A 22,780-nucleotide genomic window follows, 5' to 3' on the forward strand; every position below is an offset into this window, starting at 1 on the left:
TATATCAACACAAATTATTATTATTAGAACACAATACACTTATGCATATAAAACACCAGCATGGTGCTCTTTTAGTACTTATATAACATCTATAAATGCTTTTCCTTCATACTCTTTTTACTGTAGGTGAGAGAATATAATCATAGCATGTTATTATTTAGTATCTCCAAACATATAGGAAATATAATTTCAAAGCTTCATGTCATCTTTTTGAGAAGCCCTAATCCTGCTAACTCCTGATGATCTCAGTAGCAAATTGCACAGATAGACCCCATATTAAGCCTTGGCACATTTTAAAACGTTGACTGAATTACTTTTCCTGAAGACTGGAACCATCAGGGAAAGGCAGGGAGAATGAAATTGGCTAGCGATATTAAAATTTTGGTTGTTCAACATTGAACTGAGTCTTAACAACGTATTAAAGTGCTATCTAAACAGATAATTAGCTAGTCGTTGCTCAGTGGGCTCTTTCTAAATTTAGCAGTAAAATTAGGTTTAGGGTATGTGAAAATAGGAAATTTTCTCAAGGGAAACTAGTGTCAGCAAAGCTGAGGAATGTCACAATAGCTACATTCCGTCAATTATGAACATCATCAGGGGATCTCCCTATGCTATGCAGGACAAGGTTTATTCATAAGTGCATCCTGAGGATAGGTGATACAAAGCATTGGTTGCAGGAGACAGGCTTACAGGAGATGACAGCGACTGGCAGAAAAAGGGAGGGAGAGAGTAGAGGAAAGGGGTGGAGGAAAAAAGAGGTACAAGACCAAGCGCTGGGAGACTGGATGGGAGTCGGAAGTAAAGAAATACGAGGTCGGCAGGGTATAGAATGGTGTGTATCCTCTGAGGTGAGTAAAACATTGTAAGCCAGTGGGCGGAAGGTGGGGAGACCCTAGTGATTGAAAGCAAAGGACAACGTGGTCTTGGCCGCAGGCAAGCTTTAGTTTAGCTGCGACAGGTTTGTCTCTGGGTGGCTGGTTATTTTTCGTCTGATTGGAGCACATTTGTGACTATCTGGTTGAGATGGCAGGACCTACAAAAAATGAATGGTGAAGGCCTTAGGACCCTTGGCCTCGCCCCACTCCACCCCCACGGACAATCCAAACTTAATCCTTTCCTCCTCCGCGAGTGTCTGGGGTTTCAAGGTCAAGGTACCCCGGCAGTGAGTGGCGGGTAGATGAGGAGAGAAGGAGGGCTTGGTGGACTACAAGCACTCACGGGCAAATGTTTAATACTTCCCGAGGTCGCTTTTCTGTGATTCGTTCAAACAAAAACAAGCAAAAATAAGATTACACGTGCGAACATGCAAATGACCTAAGAAGAACACCATAGCCTTGGAAGCCCTCCGATGGGGAATATCCACGGCCTCCTGTTGCCAATCGCCCGGCGCTGAAAGTGGACAAGCCGGCAGCCCAAAAGAAGCAAGAGAGAGAAAGCAAACCTTCGGGGGCCCCTCCTTTCGCCAGCTCCGCCGACCCTTCCACCACGCCACCCTCCCAGAGAAAGGAGCAAGAAAAACGCCTGTGCAAATGTGCCACAGCAAGCGGGAGCTGGGGAAAAGTGGGGAGTGGGGCGAGAAAGAAGAGAGAGCTTCGGAGAGCACAGCTGTCCCGGGGAGCAGGAAGGAGAAAGTCTCTTCTTTCAGTCCCCAAGCGCCCCGGCAAGGAGGGAGGCGACTAGTCTAGCAGGCTGCGTTCAGCTTCCCAGACAGGAACCTTTAGCCTGGGCAACGGAAGGGCAGCCTCATCCTGCTTTCTCCTCGCCACCCCCTCCACGACCCAGGCCCCCCACCAGAGGGAGAACGCTGGCCTGGAGAGGCGAACCCGGAGCGCGATTGTCCCGCCGCACTCCGCCTCCGTCTGCGCCGGGGCGGCTGTGGACCCGCGAGGGGCGGAGTGGGCGATACCATTGGAAAGTCTGAGAAGGGGGGGAAACGAGGCAGGAACAAGGGGCGGGGCCGGATAACCTATTCCAGATTTTCCTGTCCTTTTTAAAGCTCTGCTTTGGGAGAAACCCCGTTATCAAAGTGGAAGAAGAGTTCTTTTTTTTTTTTTTTTTTCTTTTGAAGGGGGAGGAGCGTGTGTAGGAGGGCGGGGTGGGAGGAGGCGGCAGGCACCCCGGGATCAGACGGGAGCGGGAGTTGCGAGGAGGGCGGGCGAGTTCGGGCGCCGGCTTTGAGGGTCGGCTTGCTCTCCCCCTCCCGCGAGGGTGGGGTGGTGCGTTCCGAGTTCCCAGGAGTTCGAGGCGGGCGGGTGCCGGGGGGAGGGGAGTGGCGGCGGCGGCGGCGGCGGGCGGCTCCCGCTTCAGCCTCAGCAGTGGCGTCGGCGACGGCGGAGTCGAGGCACCCGCGAGCGCTCGGCTAAGTGTCAGCCCGCGGCGACGGCGCAAGAGCTGGGAGTTAGGGACACGCTCGCCGGACCTTCCGCCGCCGCCGCGCCGCGGCCGCTGCTGCCGCCACCCAGAGCCTGAGGCGCCGGGGCCCGGGGAGCCGGGGGGACGGCGGGAGAGCGGGCCGGGGGGAGGGTGGGGTATGGCGCGGACCCCGGGGCCGGCCCCGCTGTGTCCCGGAGGCGGCAAAGCACAACTTTCCTCCGCTTCTCCCCCCGGGACCGGGCTCCTGCTGCCGCCCCCGACGCCACCGCCGCTGCTGCTGCTGCTGCTCTTCCCGCTGCTGCTCTTCTCCCGGCTCTGTGGTAGGTGAACCGCGGCGGTCGGCGCGGGCTGAGGGAGGCGCGACCGAGGGTCCCGGCGCGGCGGCCCGGCCCTCGCGGGCCGCTCTCCGGGGCGGCGAGGCGGTTATGTTCGGCGGTTGGCTGCGCGAGCGGGTGTCGCGGACTTTGGCTGGAAACTTTTCGCCGCGCCCCGGGCGAGGCCGGGAAAGGGCCGGGTGGGCGAGTGCGGCGCCGTCCATCCTAGCAGCCGCGCGGCTCTCTGTGCTGATGGCCGGGTCGGCGAGGGTGCTCGGTGCGCGGAGCTCTGGGGACCGTTACTTCCTAGCTCGAAGGAAGGGGAGAGTGCGGACTTCTGGACTGGCGTTAAGATGCTGGGATGCACGTTTTGCCGCCTCCTTTTTTTTTTTCCCCGGTGAAACTTGAGCTGTGATCCCGGAAACCCTCGGGACCAGAGCCCGACGGAATGAAGCCTCTGTCCTCCTCTTCCCGGGAGAAGGCACCATCTTAAACCCACCCTGCCGCAGCATCCCTTACAACCAGTTTTCTTAGGTCCTTGGGCCCTGTTCTGCCCTGGCAACCTCTGATCTCGGATTGAGCCTGGTCGCTGCCTTCCAGTTGTGGGACGTCTCTTGACTGCCCCTGCTTATTTTAGGAAATTCTCTTTGTCTCCAGGACGAAGATATACATGTTAAATACTTGATTACATCGACTGCCGGCTGTTCTAATCAAAACAACCCCATATCTATCCCAGTGTCAGTCTTTCCCATGTTTTGGTACAGTTTTCCTGGCAGATTTTGGGCTAGTCCCTTTGTAAGTTCCGTTCCCAAATATTTGAAACTAGAGGCCTACTTTTTAAGGATCATGTAAAAAAATTTGCTTTTTATGCAAGAAAAATAATTCTTAGTAGTAATTAATAGGCCACAATGATTTGGGAAAATAAGACCACTGGTCTTTGGAGATAGTGCAAAATGCCTTTGGGTAATATCAAAATACTGCAGAGCATTATTCATTTAAGAACTCTTACTTGGTGGGGAAGGTGATGGGCAGAACTCCCTGTAGTCAAAGACTGGTTCTTAGTGTATCATGAAATCTCGACCCAATTTTTTTCCCGATATTTATTAAAAGGGGAGATGTGGAAATTGCCTGGGTAGTGTGATGTGAAAGGAAGAGAATCCTGTTGTGGGTATGTGAGTTAAGGTAGTTGGTTATGAGGTAGACAAAGTTATGAGATTTGAGTGCCCCTCATAGGCTGAGAATTTTCACTACCAATTCACCATCCGTACTGTAATGAAAGTTTCTGATTTATACAATGTAGTAATGAAAAATGACATGTTGTCTAATGTCTAGTGTTGATTGCCACTACTCAGATGTTTAGTTCCAAGACACAGCTCTTAATGCTATTACTCTTTTAAATTGATAAAAGATTCTTGGTTGAATTTGTGTGCTGTTTTTATGTTCCACTAAGCTTACAGTTGAGTTCCAGGATAGTTGGAAAGGACATTAACAGTTTACTGTCTTGACTACCCAGTTTATGTTTATGATGGGGAGAATATATGTACCTCCACAGAAGTACATTTGTCCAATTAGATAAAAGGAAGAATGAAGCTAAATAATATGTACAGCTGATACAGGAGATATAATTGCATAATAATAATTTGATTTTACAAATGAATTGATTACTTTTTGAAGGAGCACAATGTTTTCCACATGGAAGAAGAAAAGAGGTTTCTTAAAAATACCTTTAATAATGTGCTATTGGAGGTCTTGATGCTTTATTTTAGAATTGAAACCTTCAGCAGTTAGGCTTGTGGACTGTGATTGAGAGGAAGTGTAAATTGAAGTTTTTTAAGAGTCAACTCTGCTTGTAGTTGTAGTCATAGACACTAGTTTGGCGTTATTGTGCACTGCTCATTTAAAGAGCTTCCTTTTTTGGCTTATAGTGTTATAACACCCTAATTTGTGAACCCTTATGACAAGTTTTTTCCATCAAACTCTTATTTTAGAATTTAGTCTTTGAATAGTGCACAGTTGTTGTGACCTAGGGATACTTAATAAATATGGAAATAGAATTTTATTCTTGTAAGCTATGTGTTGATCTAACAACCTGTTGATCTGACCACTGTTAGTAGTGCTAACATGCATAGTACTACTTAGGAGACTTGGCATGTACTTCTATTTGAGTAGAATTAGTTTTAGAGTTGCAAAGATTTCTAGGCTTTAAAGTGATGACTGATTTGTTAATCAGAATGCTTTGTTTTATCATACTTAGACTTTTCTTTTCCTTGCTATTTTTGATACATTGCTTATTTTTAGTGCTTTAGTTATGGTTAACTTTATCATGCTAATTTGACTATGAAAACTGCCCCTCAACTGGTAGACCTCATATTTTGAAAATATAAAAAATTATGTCAGATTTTCTATTTGTTTTACATTATCTTACTTGAAGATTTGAACTTTTAAATGAGACATTTACAGGTTGACAGATTACCAGTTTCCATTTTACTTTTTTAAGTCTAAGAAACTCCTAGATATAAAGATCAAGTGGACTAGGAAAAACTTGTCACTTGACAGACTTGATTTATTTAATTCTGAAATTTCATGTTTCATTTTGATGACAATAATCATTTCATAGGTTGATTTATCTGAATTTTCTTTTCTACATTTATCTTAAGACAGAATATTAGCAAGGATATGGTATTGATGAATAAGAAGATAGACTATTTGACCTTTATAAGACTCTATTTGATCCTGGGATTCTACTGTAGCTTGCATTTTTTAGCAAGGTTTTATCTTTAGATGGATGTTTAGAAGGTAATAGAAAAGATCCAAGATAATAGGGAACATTTAAAAGTACTTTTTATGTACTTGATAGTCATTGGGGATGTAATACGTGACAAAGTTCTGGCTTCAGAGTGTTTAAATATTCAAAAAGGAAATAGGTGAGTATAAGGCAGTTGTTTTTTAAAATGTTGATAGACCTTTATTTTTATTCTTTTATTTATATGTGGTGCTGAGAATCCAGTCCAGTGCCCAGTGTTGTTTATGATAGAGATGTGCATGAGTTACTGTGGGTTTCCAGGAAGAGTGATGCCTAACTTATTAGGGATAAAGATGTATATATGAACTGGGCACAGTGGCTCTCCAGTGTAATCTCAGAGACACAGGAGGCTGAGGTAGGAGTAGCACAAGTTCAAGGCCACCTTGGGCATCTTAACAAGACCTTCACAACTTTGTGAGACTCTGTCTCATAAAAAATAAAAAGGCTGGGAATGTATTTCAGTGGTAGAGTGCCCCTGGGTTCAATCACCAGTGAGGACAGGGAGGATACATATGAATGTGAAATGAGAATTTTTTTTTTTTTTTATGGTCCTGGGGATCGAACCCAGGACCTTGTGCATGCTAGGCACACTCTCTACCACTAAGCATACCGCCAGTTTGAGTCAGATAATTCAAGTTAGACATTGTAGTAATGGTAAAAGATTGATATCTCTTTCTTTTTCTTCCTGCAATTTGTTTTAGTTATTAAGAACATAGTTTTCTGAAAAAATGACTCCCACTTACTAAATGTAAATCATTGATAGATTTATATTATCACCTTACTATTGGGATTCTTTGAGGAGTAATTGAAAGGAATAAACTAAAACAGTGTTAATATTTATTACATAGCACAACATAAACAATCCTGTATGGTATTGGTGATTCTTATTTTTTGGGGTACCAGGGATTGAATTTAGGGGCACTTGACCACTGAGCCACATCCCCAGCCCTATTTTGTATTTTATTTAGAGACAGAATCTCACTGACTTGCTCAGCACCTTGGTTTTGCTGAACTCTAGATCCTCCTGCCTCAGCCTCCCCAGCCACTGAGATTACTGGTGAGCACCACCGCACCTGACACGATATTGATGATTCTTAAATTCTACTCTCTTTTTGTGAATAATTGAGTTTTCAAATTAATTGACTAGCTGTATTTGCACTTTGCATCTTTTTTTTTAAGGAGTTTATAGCCCAATGAGTAGTTTTTAAATCTTTGTTAAATTTACTTCAGCTAAACATACAGATAACCAATTTTTAAAAGATTAGAATATAATAAAATTGATTTTATTGTATAGCTATATGGAAACTAGTTGAATCTTACCTTAATGATGGTGAATGCATTTTAAAATTTTGGCAGTTCTGTAAGGTCACTTAGAATATTAGGATTATATTGAAAATGTAAAATTATATTGTAAATGGAGAGGGAGTCTCAGTTCAACTTGTACTTTGTCTATTTTCTGATAGCATCAGGTTGGGGCGAACAACACTTGTTACTTATTTAAGTCTGTTCACATCCTAAACATATACTATTAGAAAGTGAACCAAATTTAGAAGCAAGTAGAAGTGATAAAAAAACTACCTTTTAAAATTATTTTGGGGGTGTTGTAATTATGTATACGTATATAGAATCCATTCTTAGGTCTTTGTATTTCAATATAATATAACAATATACTTTGATCAGTTTTGTCCTTTGTAACCTCTCCTTTGATCTTCCCTTCTATAGCATCAGAAATATGCTGTAGAAATATGCTGGGTAGTTCTGTGTGTGTGGATTATAAATATTTACTGGCTTACCTTGTTAGTCAGGTTGGATACCCCTTATTCCAAATGCTTTGGACCAGAAGTGTTTTAGATTCTTTTTAGAGTTTAGAATATTTGCATATGTGTAATCAAGTATTTTGGGAATGGAACCCAAGGTAAAAAATTGGAATACATTTATGTTTTATGTATATCTTATACATATAACCTGAAAGTAATTTTATATAATATTTTAAATAATTTTGTGTGTGAAACAAAGTTTCATGGGTGGAATTTTTCATTTGTGGCATCATGTTTATTCAGGATGTTTTTAACTTTGGAGTGTTTTGGATTTCAGATTTTTACGTTAGGGATGCTCAACCCATTCTGACATATTTACATATTTATAATTACATGACTCAGAAACTTAGATACATTTTGTATCTGTATAATTGAGGAATAAAACATCAGTTATTTGAAACGTATTGACAAGAAGCTAGTTATGCTATTCTTATCAAAAATAGTATTTTGACATTCTACAATTTACTTTTAAAAATTAGTTAATATTTCTATGGCATATTCTGTACTCTTAAAGTCTTCATAAAGATGGACAATAAATGATACATGATTTGCAAAAAAAGACAATACTATTGATGTGTAAATGAGGAATAAAATCAAATAACCCTTAAGTCTATAATGGAATATTAAAGATGATTTTATGTGGCACACACTCATATCTAAAAATCTGGGTACTAATAACCTGTCATTCTTTTGATCTGTCATGCTTTTGATTACCCTCTATATTTAGAAATGCCTTTAAATTCTTGAACACATTCCTTTCCTGAATTTCATTAAACTTTTAATTTTTGTTCTATCTCTGGCATAATATAATCATTTGTTTAAATAAAGTTTGTTGCTAGACTTTTTCTAGGGTTGCCTTCAGGTTTTTTCCCTAAATGGTTTACTTATAATGTAGGTCATTGTTAGAATTTTAGAGGGAGTTGCCTCCTGTGAGTCTAGATGTATACATATTGTAGGTACTATAGTTTTCTTAGAAAATGTTAATTTATAATAGTGAATTTTATCTGATCTTTTTAATGCATCATCTGGAGGTTTTTTTTAAATCAAGCCTGTTGATTGCCTACCATTCATTCTGTTAATTAAGAAAAGTAGGGAAGAGCTGTTACATTATGAGTAGATATTCATAAATTGGTATTTGAGCTGTATAAAAACACCAGTTTATAATTGGATTAAATAGTGGAGAAATGGCAGTCTGCTTTTCAACACTGTAGTTTGTGGTTTTAAGTAATTTATACATGCGATTCTATAGATAAAATTATGATAGTTTTGTTTGTTTTTAAACTTTATTTGGCTTCCTTTAACTTCAGGGTTTAACAAAAAAAAAATCAAGTTTTTATTTTAAATGGATTGACTGTTGCTCCTAGTAGAGGCTCTTTAGGTTCACAGCTTAGACTTCTTCAGAAGAAATTAAATAGCAACAAAAGGGGAGGGGTGGAGCTCTATAAATCATTATTTTCAGATTACTAAGGTCAGCAAAATAGGGTGTATGGGTGGATTCAAATCATAGATGTTAGGGAATCTTCCTTTAAACAACATTGCCAGGTGTCACTATGGTTTTACTGGACCCGTACTTTTTGCAAGACTATTGAGTGGAGCGTTTGTATTTTGAGATACATTTTCAGATGATTCTTTTCCCCAAACTGTTCTACTTATGACGGCATTTTTATTTAGTATTTCTCCAGATGTGATTACATTTTTAAAAGAAATACACTCCCACCATTTTATTCACAGTTTTGTATTTGCATGTGTTTACCATGTGCAGATTTCTCTATTTCATGAATTTAGTAGCAAAATCAAGTTTAGTCTAAACCAGCATTGTTCACTAGAAATACAGTGGGAGCCACATAATTTTATTTTTCTCATGCCACATTAAAAAAGTTAAAAAAAAAGAGAATCAAATGAAATTAATTCTAGTCTGCTTAATATAAGATAACCAAAACATCATTTCAGCATTTAATTGACATTAAAAATGTAGATGTCCTATGTGTTATTTCGCACTAAGTTTTGAACTCCTGTGGATATTCTACACTTTACAGATCATTTCAATTTGGACTAGTAGCCACATTAATATACCCAGTAGCCAAGTGTGTTGGGACTGTTGACTACCACTTTGGACAGTGTAAGTCTCAAGTATTCTTTGTCTTTAAAGTTGATTATGCTCTTCTCCAGTTCTATTTATTAGGCCTGGAATGACATTGCTCTTCCTTTCTAGCTAGTCAAATTCTAGTCAAATTCTGAAGTGCAAGGTGTAAAGCCGATTTCTCTCAGCACATCTTCCATACAGTGAGCTATGGTCAGTCTCTTCATTTTTTTCCCCACACTTTGAGGTATGGAACAATGTTTGTCAAAGTGCTTCCATGGTACTAGTCTTAGAAAATAAGTTTTTGGAAGAAAGTACCATATTTCACCACATAATTGTCACCATCACATTAATGTATATTCATGAGTGTTCCATGTATCCTGATCTTGTACCAGTTTAGTAATAAATGATTTTTAAGTAATACTGGTACAGTATTTTTTAAAAGAGGCTCACATAACAGTCACACACCACCTTTTATTTTTTTTTACAAAAAAATTGGCATAAAATCTGCAACAATTATGTGGCGAAATATAGTACCATAATTAAACATATTTGGGAGTGGGAAAAACTGACCATTTACCCTTCAGAAAGTCATAATATGCATTAGTTTATTAATGGTGTATGAAATTAAGTAAAATATTCTGTTTTACTTTAATTCATCCCTAGCCCTGTTTTGTATTTTATTTAGAGACAGGGTCTCACTGAGTTGCTTAGCACCTTGCTTTTATTAAGACTGGATTTGAACTGATGATCCTCCTACCTCAGCCTCCCAAGCCACTGCCACTGCCCCCAGCTAGATATGCACTCTTGATATTATTCCTGTCTTGAAAAGCCTGTGTATTTTAATTTTGAGGTATAAACTGATGGCCTAAATATACTACTTGAAATAGCTCTACACTGGTTTTTCTTAAAAAAAAAAAAAAAAAAAAAAAATTCTGTCTGCCCTCTTTAGTTTCTTCTTTTTTGTTATTGTCTTACCCATTCTGAATCTGAAGTGTTCGCAATATTGACCATTTAGGAAGAATACAAGTTTTTTTTGGTGTTGCAAAATCAACTTTCTCTCATTTAACCAAGTACGTATATAGTTCAAACAGTTTCCATGAGATGTATTTTATTTATATATGGCACACTTCACTCTAGATTTTAGTTGAAGGAGTAAGGTGGATACATTTAAGGTAACTAGTTGATCTTGTAGTGGAGATAACCTCAGTGCTGCTGTCAGGAAAGACTTGAAAACACCACTGGGCAAATACAAAAACAGGTGCACAGAGCTTTGGCTCCAACTCAGTGTTTGAAACATTATGAGTGTGCTTGACTCTTCTAAATTAATTCAGAGGGAAAACAAAAATATTAGTGAAATGTTAGTATTCATAAATTATGGCAAGGTTACTTTTGTATAGTAACTTTTTGTGAGTTATCCACATGATAGACTTGTCATTATTAAAACATTTTAGATGGTTGTATTCAAAGATTATTAATAAAAGTTTATAATTTAATCATATCACTGTGGGCCAGATTACAACTTCACAATGTCATTATGAACTCAGTCTACTAATTTGATTTAAATTGGCTATAAGTTCAACTTAATACTCACTGTGACAGTAAACTGCCTAGTTTTTAAACCTGCTTAGAGATATACTAGATCTTTTATTTTAATACAAAATAGAAAAATGCTTGTTAACTTTTTTTTTCCTGAAGAGATTCAAGTGGGAGAAGGTACATAGTTAATAGTTCTATCCTTGTTAAGTGTGTAGGGCTAGAACATCAGAGCAGCATTTTTTTTTTTACCAACTCATGAGTCTTTTTATGTTAAAGGCTGTAGCAGCCATGCTAAATCTCCGCAATTCTGCTTGTTAAACTTAAAGGTGGTGAAAAATTACCACTGACAGAAACCTCCAGAAACATGCAAATGATGTAGTTATATTCAATATCAACTTCTATGATAGCTTCCCCATTCTTATTTTATAAGTATCGAAATTGTAAATATAAGATCGTCTAATGATGCAGTTTGTCTGGTTCACAAACAGAATGAACTTTAACGTCGACACAGTTAGGAGCCTGGCATGGTAGCATGCCTATAATCCCAGCAGCTAGGGACTCTGAGGCAGGATTGCAAGTTCAAGGCCAGCCTTGGCAACTTATTGAGATCCTGTCTCAATAAAAACATTTTAAAAAGGTCTGAGATGTAAAGTACTCAGTGCCCCTGCCATTGTGTTTAGTCCCCCATAACACACACACACACACACACACACACACACACACACAACAGTAGGGATCTGTTTTTTTTTTTTCAAGTTGTTGCCTTCTGTTTTGTTGTTGTGTATTAGTATAATGGCAGAGAATTCATAATTTTTTCTTTTAAAGCTGGTATTGATCCTACAGTTGACTAATTTTTGAATAACTGAAACAAGGTATATCAAGGCTAGAATTAGTAATATTAATGAAGACTACTGTTCTTATCATTAAAAAAGACTAGTGAGACTGTTGACATTCTTTTCTGTATTCAAGAAAATAAAATTAGGAAAGTAGATTATTTTTGTATTTTTCAATTAGAAAATATTCAAATTTTAGATTTAAAAAAGTCATCAATTATGGTTGCTGAAGCCATACGTTGTTTATCAAACTCATTTTCTATGTGTATGTAAAAGGATCTGAACATTGATAAATTTTCATTGTATTTAAAAGTTGATAATGAAAATGTTTAAATATATAAGTAGCTGGTGAAATTTGTGTATGGAAAAGTATTTTGTTCTCATAAAGCTTTAATATTGACAGCATATGTTAAAATATAAAAACAAATCTAAAGTTCCCTAAGAAAAATGTTTTTCTTTGAGGATACTGCTGTTGCTTTGCTGCCCTCTACAGTCATATGAAATAGTAGTTCTGTAGATTTTGCTCCCATGAGATGATTAGAGTACTTTGTTGACCTCCAAGCCTTAAATTTCAGGAATGAATTGAGTAATGTTTAATGTTAAAATATGGTAAAGTTTAGTTAGTCACAACAGTTGATCTGTTACACAAACAATAAAGGACACAGAAAATGGTGCTGGGGATAGATTGAGTTCTACTGAGCATTAGTTGAGAAACAGGTGTGTGAAACATGTTGCCAGGCAGTACAAAGGATACCATGGTGGGAAGATATAGTGGATGCCTCCATTTGTGTTCAATGAATCAAATTGTGTGCATGTGTGTGTGTATATATATATATATGTATGTATGTAATAAGTGTATGTGTATGTATTTATGTATTTGTAACAGAATACCAAGTGGTATGATACAACTTTTAAAAAGACCAGTAAGGTCTTCCAGAGTAAAGGAAAGCCAATTAGATAAGATAAAACTTTGGAACTGTTTTCAAGAATATGTAGAATTCAGAATGGCAAAACAGGTCCATTTCCAAAAAGGAAGAGAGACTATTTAAAACACAAAGCATCTTTTATGCAGGAGGACTCTTATAGGCCCCTTGAAGTATTTGCCCATAAGAAATGTAAAATTGTCAGAGACAGAGAGAATTTAAATCCAGTTACTTCTCTGCCTGTTTCATCACTTATAAAATTGGCTAAGTAATACTTCCGTCACAGAATTGCTGTGAAAATGAAATTGCAATAAAGGACTCTAACGATTACAACTAACAAAAATACAAAGGAAAATGATCTCATTTATTTTAGAAATATAAGTGTTGTGGGATTATAGAATAAGGAGCAAGGAACAATTTAACCGCGGATGGGAGAAAATTTAAAGAGGAGCTAATTTTGTGACTGAAACTTGAGGGAAGAATTTAGGTAAGTTTATTTTTTTTGAGTTAAGTTCAGTGAAAAGGAAGGGAAGGCATTTCAAGTTGAAAAGTCCACTGGGATGAGGACTCCATAGAAGAAATTTAGTGTTTCATGGTTTGCAGGCGTGAGCTTTATGGAGGGAAAGTTTTTTTTTTTTTTGGACTGAGGAGTTTAGACTCTGGAGGCAGTGAGGAGCTTTTGAAGACAGGTAACTATGAAAGAAATGGTGATCTGAGAACATTGTGTAGCTCTGGCAGCAGTGTAAATGATGAGCAATAGGCAAAAAGGAAAACCATTGCCATGGACCTTGGGAATAGAGGATTACAGAAATAAATAACAATTTTGTGGTAGGAATAGATCTCAGGGGTACCTTGCATGGTATTTGGATATTATTGGGAGTGAGAGAGAGTTAAATATGAATTAATTGGGGTTTCTCCCTAGTCATTTAATGACTAGGAAAAGATGGTAAGGGAATTGACTTATCAATCTAGTAAATTTTTGGAGACTTTTTTTTTTTCTGGTATTGGGGATTGAACTCAGGGGGCACTTAACCACATCCCCAGTGGCACCCCCTCACCCCCTTTTTTTCAGTATTTTTTATATAGAGACAGGGTCTCACTGAGTTGCTTAGTGCCTCCTTAAGTTGTCCAGACTGTCTTTAATCTCGTAATTCTCCTGTTTAGCCTTCCAAATCGCTGGGATTACAGGCGTGGGCCACCATGCGAGGCAGATTTTTGGAAACTTTTTAATTGTGCTTCTGGGGCTTGTTTTTGAGCTGTAGTTGGAAGCCAGAGAGTAGGAGTTAGGAAGTGAAACTGGGAATTATCAGGATTGAGGTATTTGGATTGGATGAGGTGTTAGAAGAGAACACAGTGGAGGGAGAAAGAGGAAAAGAGAAGGAAGGAAAATGCAATCTGGGAAGGGCACAGGGTATTGGGGTGTGGGGGTTGAGATCTTTATTTTGATTGGAGAAATTATCAAAGAGAGGCAGAGAGGAGAGAAATAATCTGGAAAGGAAACTTGATAAATTTAGTAGTCGCTAGGAGGACAATGGTAACTCAGTAATTTTAGTAAAAATAGGAAAAAGTCCAATCCCAAAGATTAACAAGTGAGGAATAGCGAAAGAATAGTAGGATGGTAGGTTCAGCTCTTGGGAGAGATGAGAAAGAGAAATTTGAGAGGGAAGAATGTGTCACTTATAGAATATTTGTGTCCATCCATATGTTGAATCCCTAATCCCTAATGCCATGGTATTAGGAAGTGAGGCCTTTGGGGGAACTAATTAGGTTGAGATGAGGTTGGGAGGGAGTGCTTCTTGTGATGGAATTCCTGTCCTTATAGGAGGAGGAAGAGACTCTAGACCCGCCTCTCTCCCAGCTATGTGAGGAAAAAACAAGAAACCATGTGTAATGCCAAAGGAGAGTCCTCCTGAGGAATCCAACCATGCTGGAACTCTTTCAGCCTCAGAACTACAAGTATTAATGTCTGTTAAGCCACCCAGTGTATGGTATTTTTTTATAACAGCCCAAGCTAAACAGTCAAGATTCTTTCTTTAAGGAGCCTCAGAATTTTGACAGTAGTTAATAACATTTATTAAAGGATATTGGGTGTCTCAGGTATAGAAATCAAGAACCAAAGGAGGCTAGGTAAGCATCTAGAACTATATCCAGAACCACAGCCAAAATAATGTTGAGTGGCAGTCCACTAGGGTCATGACTTGCTGCCCCCTAGATACTAGATATTTTAGCTTGCTTCTAACACTGACATTGCTGCTATTAGAAACTGGATGATTTTTTTTTTTTTTTTTGTAGTTTAAGAAATATATTGTCCATGGTTATCCACTATAGAATGTTAATGTACAGTTTTCTATGTAATTTGATTTTTTTATGATGAAACTTCTGTGTCTTTGGGAAACAAGTAGGAATCCCTTGAATGGACATGACCCAGAAACAGAAAGTAAGCAGAAAGATTAAAAACAAAGATAGGAGAGGATAGTCTGAATGGTGAGAGACCATACTTTTTTTTAGGGAAAATAAAATGATAAGCATAAGAAAAGAAAGTTATAGATATGTTTTGATAGTTAATGATTTAAATGGTATATTTTGAGAATAATGTAGGGTGATGCTGGGATTTAAGGTAGAAACTTTGAGGTTAAATAGAATAAAACATCAACTAAGAATGAATTAAATGAGTCAGCATTGAAAGCATGAGTTAGCATAACATGAACTTGGAAAATGTAAATGATATAAAGGTAATAAGTTTGTGTTGGTGTCTGTTAATAGTTAATCAAGCACTGAGTCTAGGAGATTATTCTTAGTACTCTGAAAGGATAAAATATTCATTAATTAGCTGATAAAAAACGTGTTCCTTGGAATTAATTGTACTTATATATTAAAGGAAGTATAATACAGAGTCAGTACTGAGTGCCTTTTGGTCATGTAATAGGATGTCTGATAGTTTGGGAACAGAAAAATGAAATAAGGAAAATAGTATTTAAGAAATAGTGATTTATCATACAGCAGAATATTCTACATGTAGTGTTCTGAAAGTCAGAATTAGGTAGTGGTAGATATGAAAGGGAAAGGTTTAAAAACAAAGGGTTATTAAAAGGTAAAAACACCTTTTGATGATTCTAGTATATGAAAAGTGGGGGAAGTGAGTGAATTTGGAAGTTTTTGTATTAGACAAACGAGAGAATAAGTATTTGCTGAATGGGAGGTTGATGTAAGAATTAGGTATTGTGGAAGGTTGCATTAGTTTTCTAGGGCTGCCAGAATCAAGTACCACAAATGAGGTGGCTTAAAATAACAGAAATGTATTATCTTATAGTACTGAGGTCTATAAGTCAGAAACCAAATTGTCAGTAAGACCATATTCCCTCTGAGACTCTGGATAGAATCCTTTCTTGCCTCTTCATAGCTCCGGGTGACTGCTGTCTGTTTGATGTTTTTTGCTTGCAATTGCAGAGTATCTGCCTCTGTTGACACGTGGTACTCCTTCTGTGTTTATCATGGCGTTTTCCTCTTATAAGTAAAACAGCCATATTGGATTAAGGGTTCATTTGTCCAGTTCTATCATCTTAATTATGTCTGCAGATATTCTTATCCAAATAAGGTCTTATTCATTGGTACTAAGAGTCAGGGCTTCAGCATGCTTTTGTAGGGTCACCGTTCAACTTATAACAAAAGGGTGATGACTTTTGTTTTGACACTGTAAGCTGTGAAATTTGGGACTTGATTAAAGTCAAAGTACCAGATAAATAACAGCATTTTGAAAAATGATGAGGTCTGAGCTGGTTTGAACAAGATTTGAAACAGATTTATGAAATATTAAAACTTGTTTATTAACATGTACATAATTGTGCAGTTGGATGAAAAAAGTAAATATATCCATTAAATGGTTACCCTGGTTAAGAAATAAAACATTACCAGTTCTCCACAAGTCCCTCTCGCACTCCTTTTCCATCATAACCTTTCTTTTCTGGAAATAACCATAATTCTCCTAATACCACAAATTAATTTTAAATGTGCTTGAACTTTATGTAATACTTTGCTGACATTGTTAGATTCATCCATGTTTTTGAGTGTTAACAGTAGTTCTTTTTTTTTTTTTTTTTTTTAACATTGTACGGTATTCAGTTCCATGAATATTCCATATAATTTATTCGCTGGACTGACATTTGAATTGTTTTCACTTTGAGACTTTTTTAAATCAGGGATTAAATCCAGGGGTGCTTTACCACTGAGACACATCCCCAGACCTTTTTTATATTTTATTTAGAAACAGTCTCACTGAGTTGCTTAGGGCCTCTCTAAGTTGTTGAGGCTGACTTTGAACTTGTGATCTTCCTACCTCATCCTTCTGAGCTTCTGGGATTATCACTGTGCCTGCCACTTTGAGACTTTCATGAATAGTACTGCCATGAACATCATTGTACCTGTCTTGGTGCTGGAATTGTTCATATTTTTAATGTTTTGCTTTTAAGAGTGTTTATAACAATTTACTCCCACTAATAGGGTATTGAGAATTTAATTTGCTCTCTATTCTCACCAGCCCTTTGTGATACCAGTATATTTCTTTTGACCATTCTGGTCAGTTTGTAATGGTGTATCATTGTGATATTAATCTGTATTTTCTTAATAATTGAGTCCTAAGGATTATTTGAATATCCTCATTTCTGTAGTGTCTGTTCATTCTCTTACCCTTTTTATTCAGTTGGGTTGTCTTTTAGATTTGTAGAAATTGTTTATGTGCACTAGGTATGAATCCTTTGCTATATATATTGCAAATGTCTTCTTCCATGTTGAACTTTTTGCTCTATTAATGGTGTCCTGATGAACAAAAGTTCCTTATATCTTACCAGTTTCAAACCCATCTTTTTCTTTGTAATTGTTTGTGTCTTGTCTACAAAATTTTTCTTTAGCATAACCATCTTGAAAAACTTTTGTCTTAGAAAGTTTACTGTTTTACCTTTAGTTGAATACTACATTAGAATTAATTGTGATTATTTGTGGTGGGTTCCAAATTGTTTTTGTACCATTCACTCAACCATTTCCATTTATGAAAAAAATCTTCTGTGCAGTGCTGCCTTTGTAATAAATCAAGTAGTCCTATACATGTGACTGTCTTTCTTTTCTTTTTCTTTTCTTTTCCTTTCTCTCTCTCACTCTCTCTCTCTTTCTTTCTTTTGACTTAGTTCCATTGGGTCTTTTTGTTTTTCTCTTCTCATAAATATCACAGTGTCTCATTATGGTTTTATATCCTGGTATCGGGTAGACTATTGAGTAGTCCATTTATTTGGTAAAATTTATTGTGCTTATTAGTGTTGGTCCATTTTTGTATGAATTTTAGTAGCAGTTTATCAATTTGTGCAAAAAGCCTGCTTGAACTTTCATTAGGAATACTTTAAATTTATGTAGTTATGTCAACTAAATTGAAATCTTTATAGTAATAAGTCTTCTAATTCATGAACTTGGTTGATCTCTCAATTTACTTCCATTTTCTTTACTTAAAAAACCAAACAAACTCCAGTTTTTTTGAGTGTTAAAGTCTTACATAAGTCTAAACTTTAGATTAAATTTAATCATTTGAATTACAGATTTATTTTGTTACTTGATGCAGTTGTAGATTATATCTATGAAATAATTCCTAGTTGTTTGCAGACATATGAAAAGATAATTGATATTGGCATTGTGAACTTATATCCAAGGATCTTGCTTAACTTGATTTATTTTTAATTCCTTATAGAACTTTTTTTTTATTTCTCCATCCATACAGTCATGTATCTGTGAATCATTAAAACCTATTTCTCTTTAATTTTTATACTTCTTTTTCTTTTCCTTAGTCTTATTGTATTAAGACCTCAAGTATGATATTGATCTAGTGACTGTAAGCATTGTCTCATTTTTATCTCAGATTTTTTAAAAAAGTGTTTAACATTTCAAAATGAAATATGGTGTTTTGCTGTAGATTTTTTTTTTTTTTTAAATCCTTTTTATCAGATTGGGGCCATTTCTATACCTAGTTTTCCTTATTTGCTAAGAATTTTTGTCGTGAATGGGTACTTAATTTTATCAGATGCTTTATTTAAAAAATAATTATATGATCTCTCCCCTTTTTACAATGGGAATTATATTCTTAAAAGTATTAAGCTATCATTGTGTTTCATATCACTAGATTGAATTTGTTATTTCTTTCCATTTATGTTTATGAATTATATTGACCTCTAAATTTTCCTTCCTTAATGTTTTTGCCAAATTTTGGTATTAAGGGAATGCAGGACTCATTAAAAAATTTTGAGTGTTGAATCTTTTTCTATCTTCTATAAGAGTTTAAGATTGGTTTTATTCATTTATTTTTCCTTAACTGGTAGAATTAACAGGTAAAGACATTTGGCCTGGAGCTTTTTCATTTTTTTCTTTCTTTCTTTCTTTTTTTTTTTTTTTTAATAGGAAGGCTTTTAATCGAAGATTCAACTTTTTAATAAATAAAATACTAGTCAGATTTATTGTGTTGGTTGGGCACATGGCATCTTTGTAGAAATTTGTTAATTTCATGATTTCAAATCTGTTAATATGAAATTGGTCATTATAAACTTTTATTATTTTTGTAGAGCATGTCTTGTTTTGCAGTACTAGGGATTGAACCCAGGGTCATGAGCATGTACCCTGCTAGTGATCTACTTCCCCAGACCTTTTATTATCTTGATAGGAGAATCTATAGTAATTCCTTAGTTTTTCATTTCTTCTATTGGTATTTTGTGCCTTCTCTTGTTTTTTTGAATCAGTCTTTTCCACTTTGTTTTATCAGACTTTTCAGAGAACCCCCTTTAGACTTGTTCTTTTCTGTTTTACATTATTTTCTTTTAATTTTTGCTTTATTTTCTTCTATGTTTTTGAGGGGAGGATATTTCTTACTCTTTTATTCTTGAGATATGTTAGATAACTGATTTTTAGCTTTTTTCTCACTTCAACCTATATACTTGTTTTTTAGGCATGACTGTATATTCTTGTGTGTATTCAACTCAAAACATTTTAACATTTTTTCATATGATTTTTTTGATTGTTTTGAAATTTAGTACTTAACATGAGGTGATAGGGGAGGTAAATTATCTTCATTTATTTCTAGCTTAATTACATTGTGTTGAGGAATTTGCTCTGTGTATAATTTCAGTCTTTGGGCCTCCTATGCATTCAATTTTGTCAATTTTATGTACACCTGAAAAAAAGGGACAGTGCTCTTGTTGGGAACAGTCAGACATTGAGCTTGTGTTGGTGCATGGGCATGTGCGCTCCCCTCCACATATGTGTATATACTCCAATTAGATTAAATTGGTTTTGTTGTTCAAATCTTGTCTGATTTTTTTTTTCTGCTCTAGTTAATTACGTAGAAGTATATTAAAATCATTTACCAGAATGTGGGTTTGCCTGATTTTTCCTTGTAATTTTGTGAAGTTTTGCTCTGTGATTTGAGATTAGGTTGTGAAATATAATCAAATTTGTTATTTCTTCTCAAGACTTGACTCTTTTATCATTACTAAATTGCCCTCTATCTCTAGTATTACTTTTTGCTGTAAGCATACTTTGGTTCTAGTATAGCCACATTTTAGCTTTATTTTAGTTAACATTTGCAAGTTTTTGTTCCTAACCTTTCAACCTTTGTCCTTAAATTTAAGGCATGTCTCCTTTAAGCAAAATGTATGTTTTTTCAATTCTCAGACTCTTTTATTAGAAATATTCATTGTTCAGAATTTTTCATGTGTATACCTGTTTCTGGGTTAATATCAAGTTGAAAATCTAATATCCATCTTTACCCAAAAATAATCTTTAAAATTTTTTTATTCTTTTTAGTTATATGACAGTAGAATGTGTTTTGACATATTATACATATATGGAGTATAAATTCCTATTCTTGTGGTTGTACATGATGAGAAGTTCAACTGTTCATGTCTTCATGTATGAACATGTGAAAGTAATATCCGTTTCATTCTACTCTTTTCTATTCCATCCGTCTTCCCTTCCTTACATACCCCTTTGTCTAATCTGAAGCTTCTATTCTACACCCCTGGCCCCCTCCATTGTGGGTTAGCATCCATATATCAGAGAGAACATTCGACCTTTGATTTTTTTTGGGATTGGCTTATTTAATTTAGCATGATAATGTCCAGTTTCATCCTTTTATCAGCAAATTTCCCTGATTTCATTCTTCTTTATGGCTGAGTAATACTCCATTGAGTATATATGTTACATTTTCTTTATCCATTTGTTGATTGAAAGGCAGCTAGGTTGGTTCCATAGCTTAGCTATTGTGAGTTGAGCTGCTATAAACATTGATGTGATTGTGTCACTGTGGTATGCTAATTTTATGTCCTTTGGTATACGTACGAGTGGGATAACTGAGTCAAATGGTGGTTCCATTCCAAGTTTCCTGAGGAATCTCCATACTGCTTTCCACAGTGTTTGCAATAATTTGCAGTTCCATCAGCAATGTATGAGTGAACTTTTTCCTCACAACATTTGCCAACATTTATTTTACTTTTTTTTTTTTTTTATAATTGCTGTTCTGACTGGAGTGAGATGATATCTCAGTGTAGTTTTAATTTGCTTTTGCAGAATGTAGTTTTAAAAATCTCGTAGGCTTTGTCTTGTATTGATATATAATTATCTAATTTCATGTATATTTGAGTTTAACTGTATCATCTGACATTTTTTCTGTTTGTCTTTAAGTTCTTTGTTCTATTTATTCATTTATTATGTCCCTTTGTATTATTTTAATTCCCCTCTCCCGTTTTTAAATTGCAGGTGTTATATCCTTATCCTGTTCACTTTTTGGCTACCCTATAGAGTATAAGATATAATAATTATAGAGAGAGGGTCTTTGAAATAGAAGAAAGGATCCAAGTACCCCTCCAACCCACCACTCAGAAAGCAATATGTACAATTCTCATGTCCCTTATATAAAAAGGCATAGTATTGGCCTACAGTGTATGAACTATACTCATATGGACGTTGATTTTTTAATTTTTTTTGGTCCCAGGGATTGAACCCAGGGTGCTTAACCCTGAGTCACATCCCCAACCCTTTTTATTTTTCATTTTGAAATGGGTCTCTAAGTTGCTTAGGGTCTTACTAAATTGCTGAGACTGGATTTGAACTTGGGATCTTCCTGCCTCAGATTCAGGAATCTCTGGGATTACAGGCGGGTGCTACTGTGTCCCGCTACTTTTAAATCTTCTTTAGATACTTTTATAATTCCTAGTACAATGTAAATGGCATGTGAATTGTAGTTATACTGTTTTGTTCAGGGAATAATGGCAGGAAAAAATGTGTACATGTTCAATACAGTTTTGTCTCCAAATATTTTCAGTGAGCATTTGGTTGAATCTACAGATGTAGAAACCTTGGATCTAGAAGGCTGACTGTACACAGTTATTTCTCAGAGAATATAGGCCCTATGAAACGCTTTATCCTGTTCTATAGTTAGTACATTGTGTATGTGTATCCAATAAGGCAGTTTTATTCTTTTATATAATAAATGTTTATTTTCTCTATATATTTCCCTTTTCTGCATCATCTTCATGATAAGGTTTCTATATAAAATCCATTTTCTTCTGCTTGAAGAGCATTCACTGTATTTTCTTTAGTATAAATCTGGTTTTTGTCTGAAATTTCTCTATTTTTCTTTCTTTTAAAATGTATAACAGCCTAGTCATATAATTTACATACCATACAATTTACTGATAAAGTGTGTAATTTACTGGTTTTTTAATATATTCAGATATATTTTAATATATTCACTACAATTTTATCAGTCCTTTAAAAAAGAAGTCATTTGCCTTTTACCTCAATTTCTTAATACTAGGCTGCTACTGATTTACTTTGTCTTTATAGATTTACCTATTCTATATGTTTCATATAAATGCTGTCATAAAATCTAATCTATTGTGTTTGTTTTTACTTCATGTAATTTAGTGTTTTCAAGGTTCACCCATGTTGTGACATATATATCAGTACTTCATTTTAAAAAAATTTAATAATATTCTGCTGTGTGGCCTAATCATTTTTATCAAGGTCATAATATCTGACTATTATGAATAGACATTTGTGTTATTTCTGCTT

The 22,780-nt window shown here is 36.3% G+C and overlaps 1 protein-coding gene across 1 annotated transcript in view; it reads left to right on the forward strand.

Moving 5' to 3' along the window:
* Window positions 1-785: 785 nt before the first annotated feature.
* The window catches only part of NECTIN3 (nectin cell adhesion molecule 3), a gene marked incomplete at its 5' end in the record, with an annotated part of 133,099 nt that continues 111,104 nt past the window's right edge, over window positions 786-22,780 (forward strand). Inside the window, 3 exons of the mRNA XM_079100423.1 lie at window positions 786-848; window positions 1,541-1,915; window positions 2,087-2,693. Coding sequence (XP_078956549.1) covers window positions 786-848; window positions 1,541-1,915; window positions 2,087-2,693 — 1,045 coding nt within the window. The remainder of the gene's footprint in view (window positions 849-1,540; window positions 1,916-2,086; window positions 2,694-22,780) is intronic.

Source organism: Sciurus vulgaris (genome assembly GCF_902686455.1).
Source record: "Sciurus vulgaris genome assembly, chromosome: 10".
Lineage (NCBI taxonomy): Eukaryota > Metazoa > Chordata > Mammalia > Rodentia > Sciuridae > Sciurus > Sciurus vulgaris.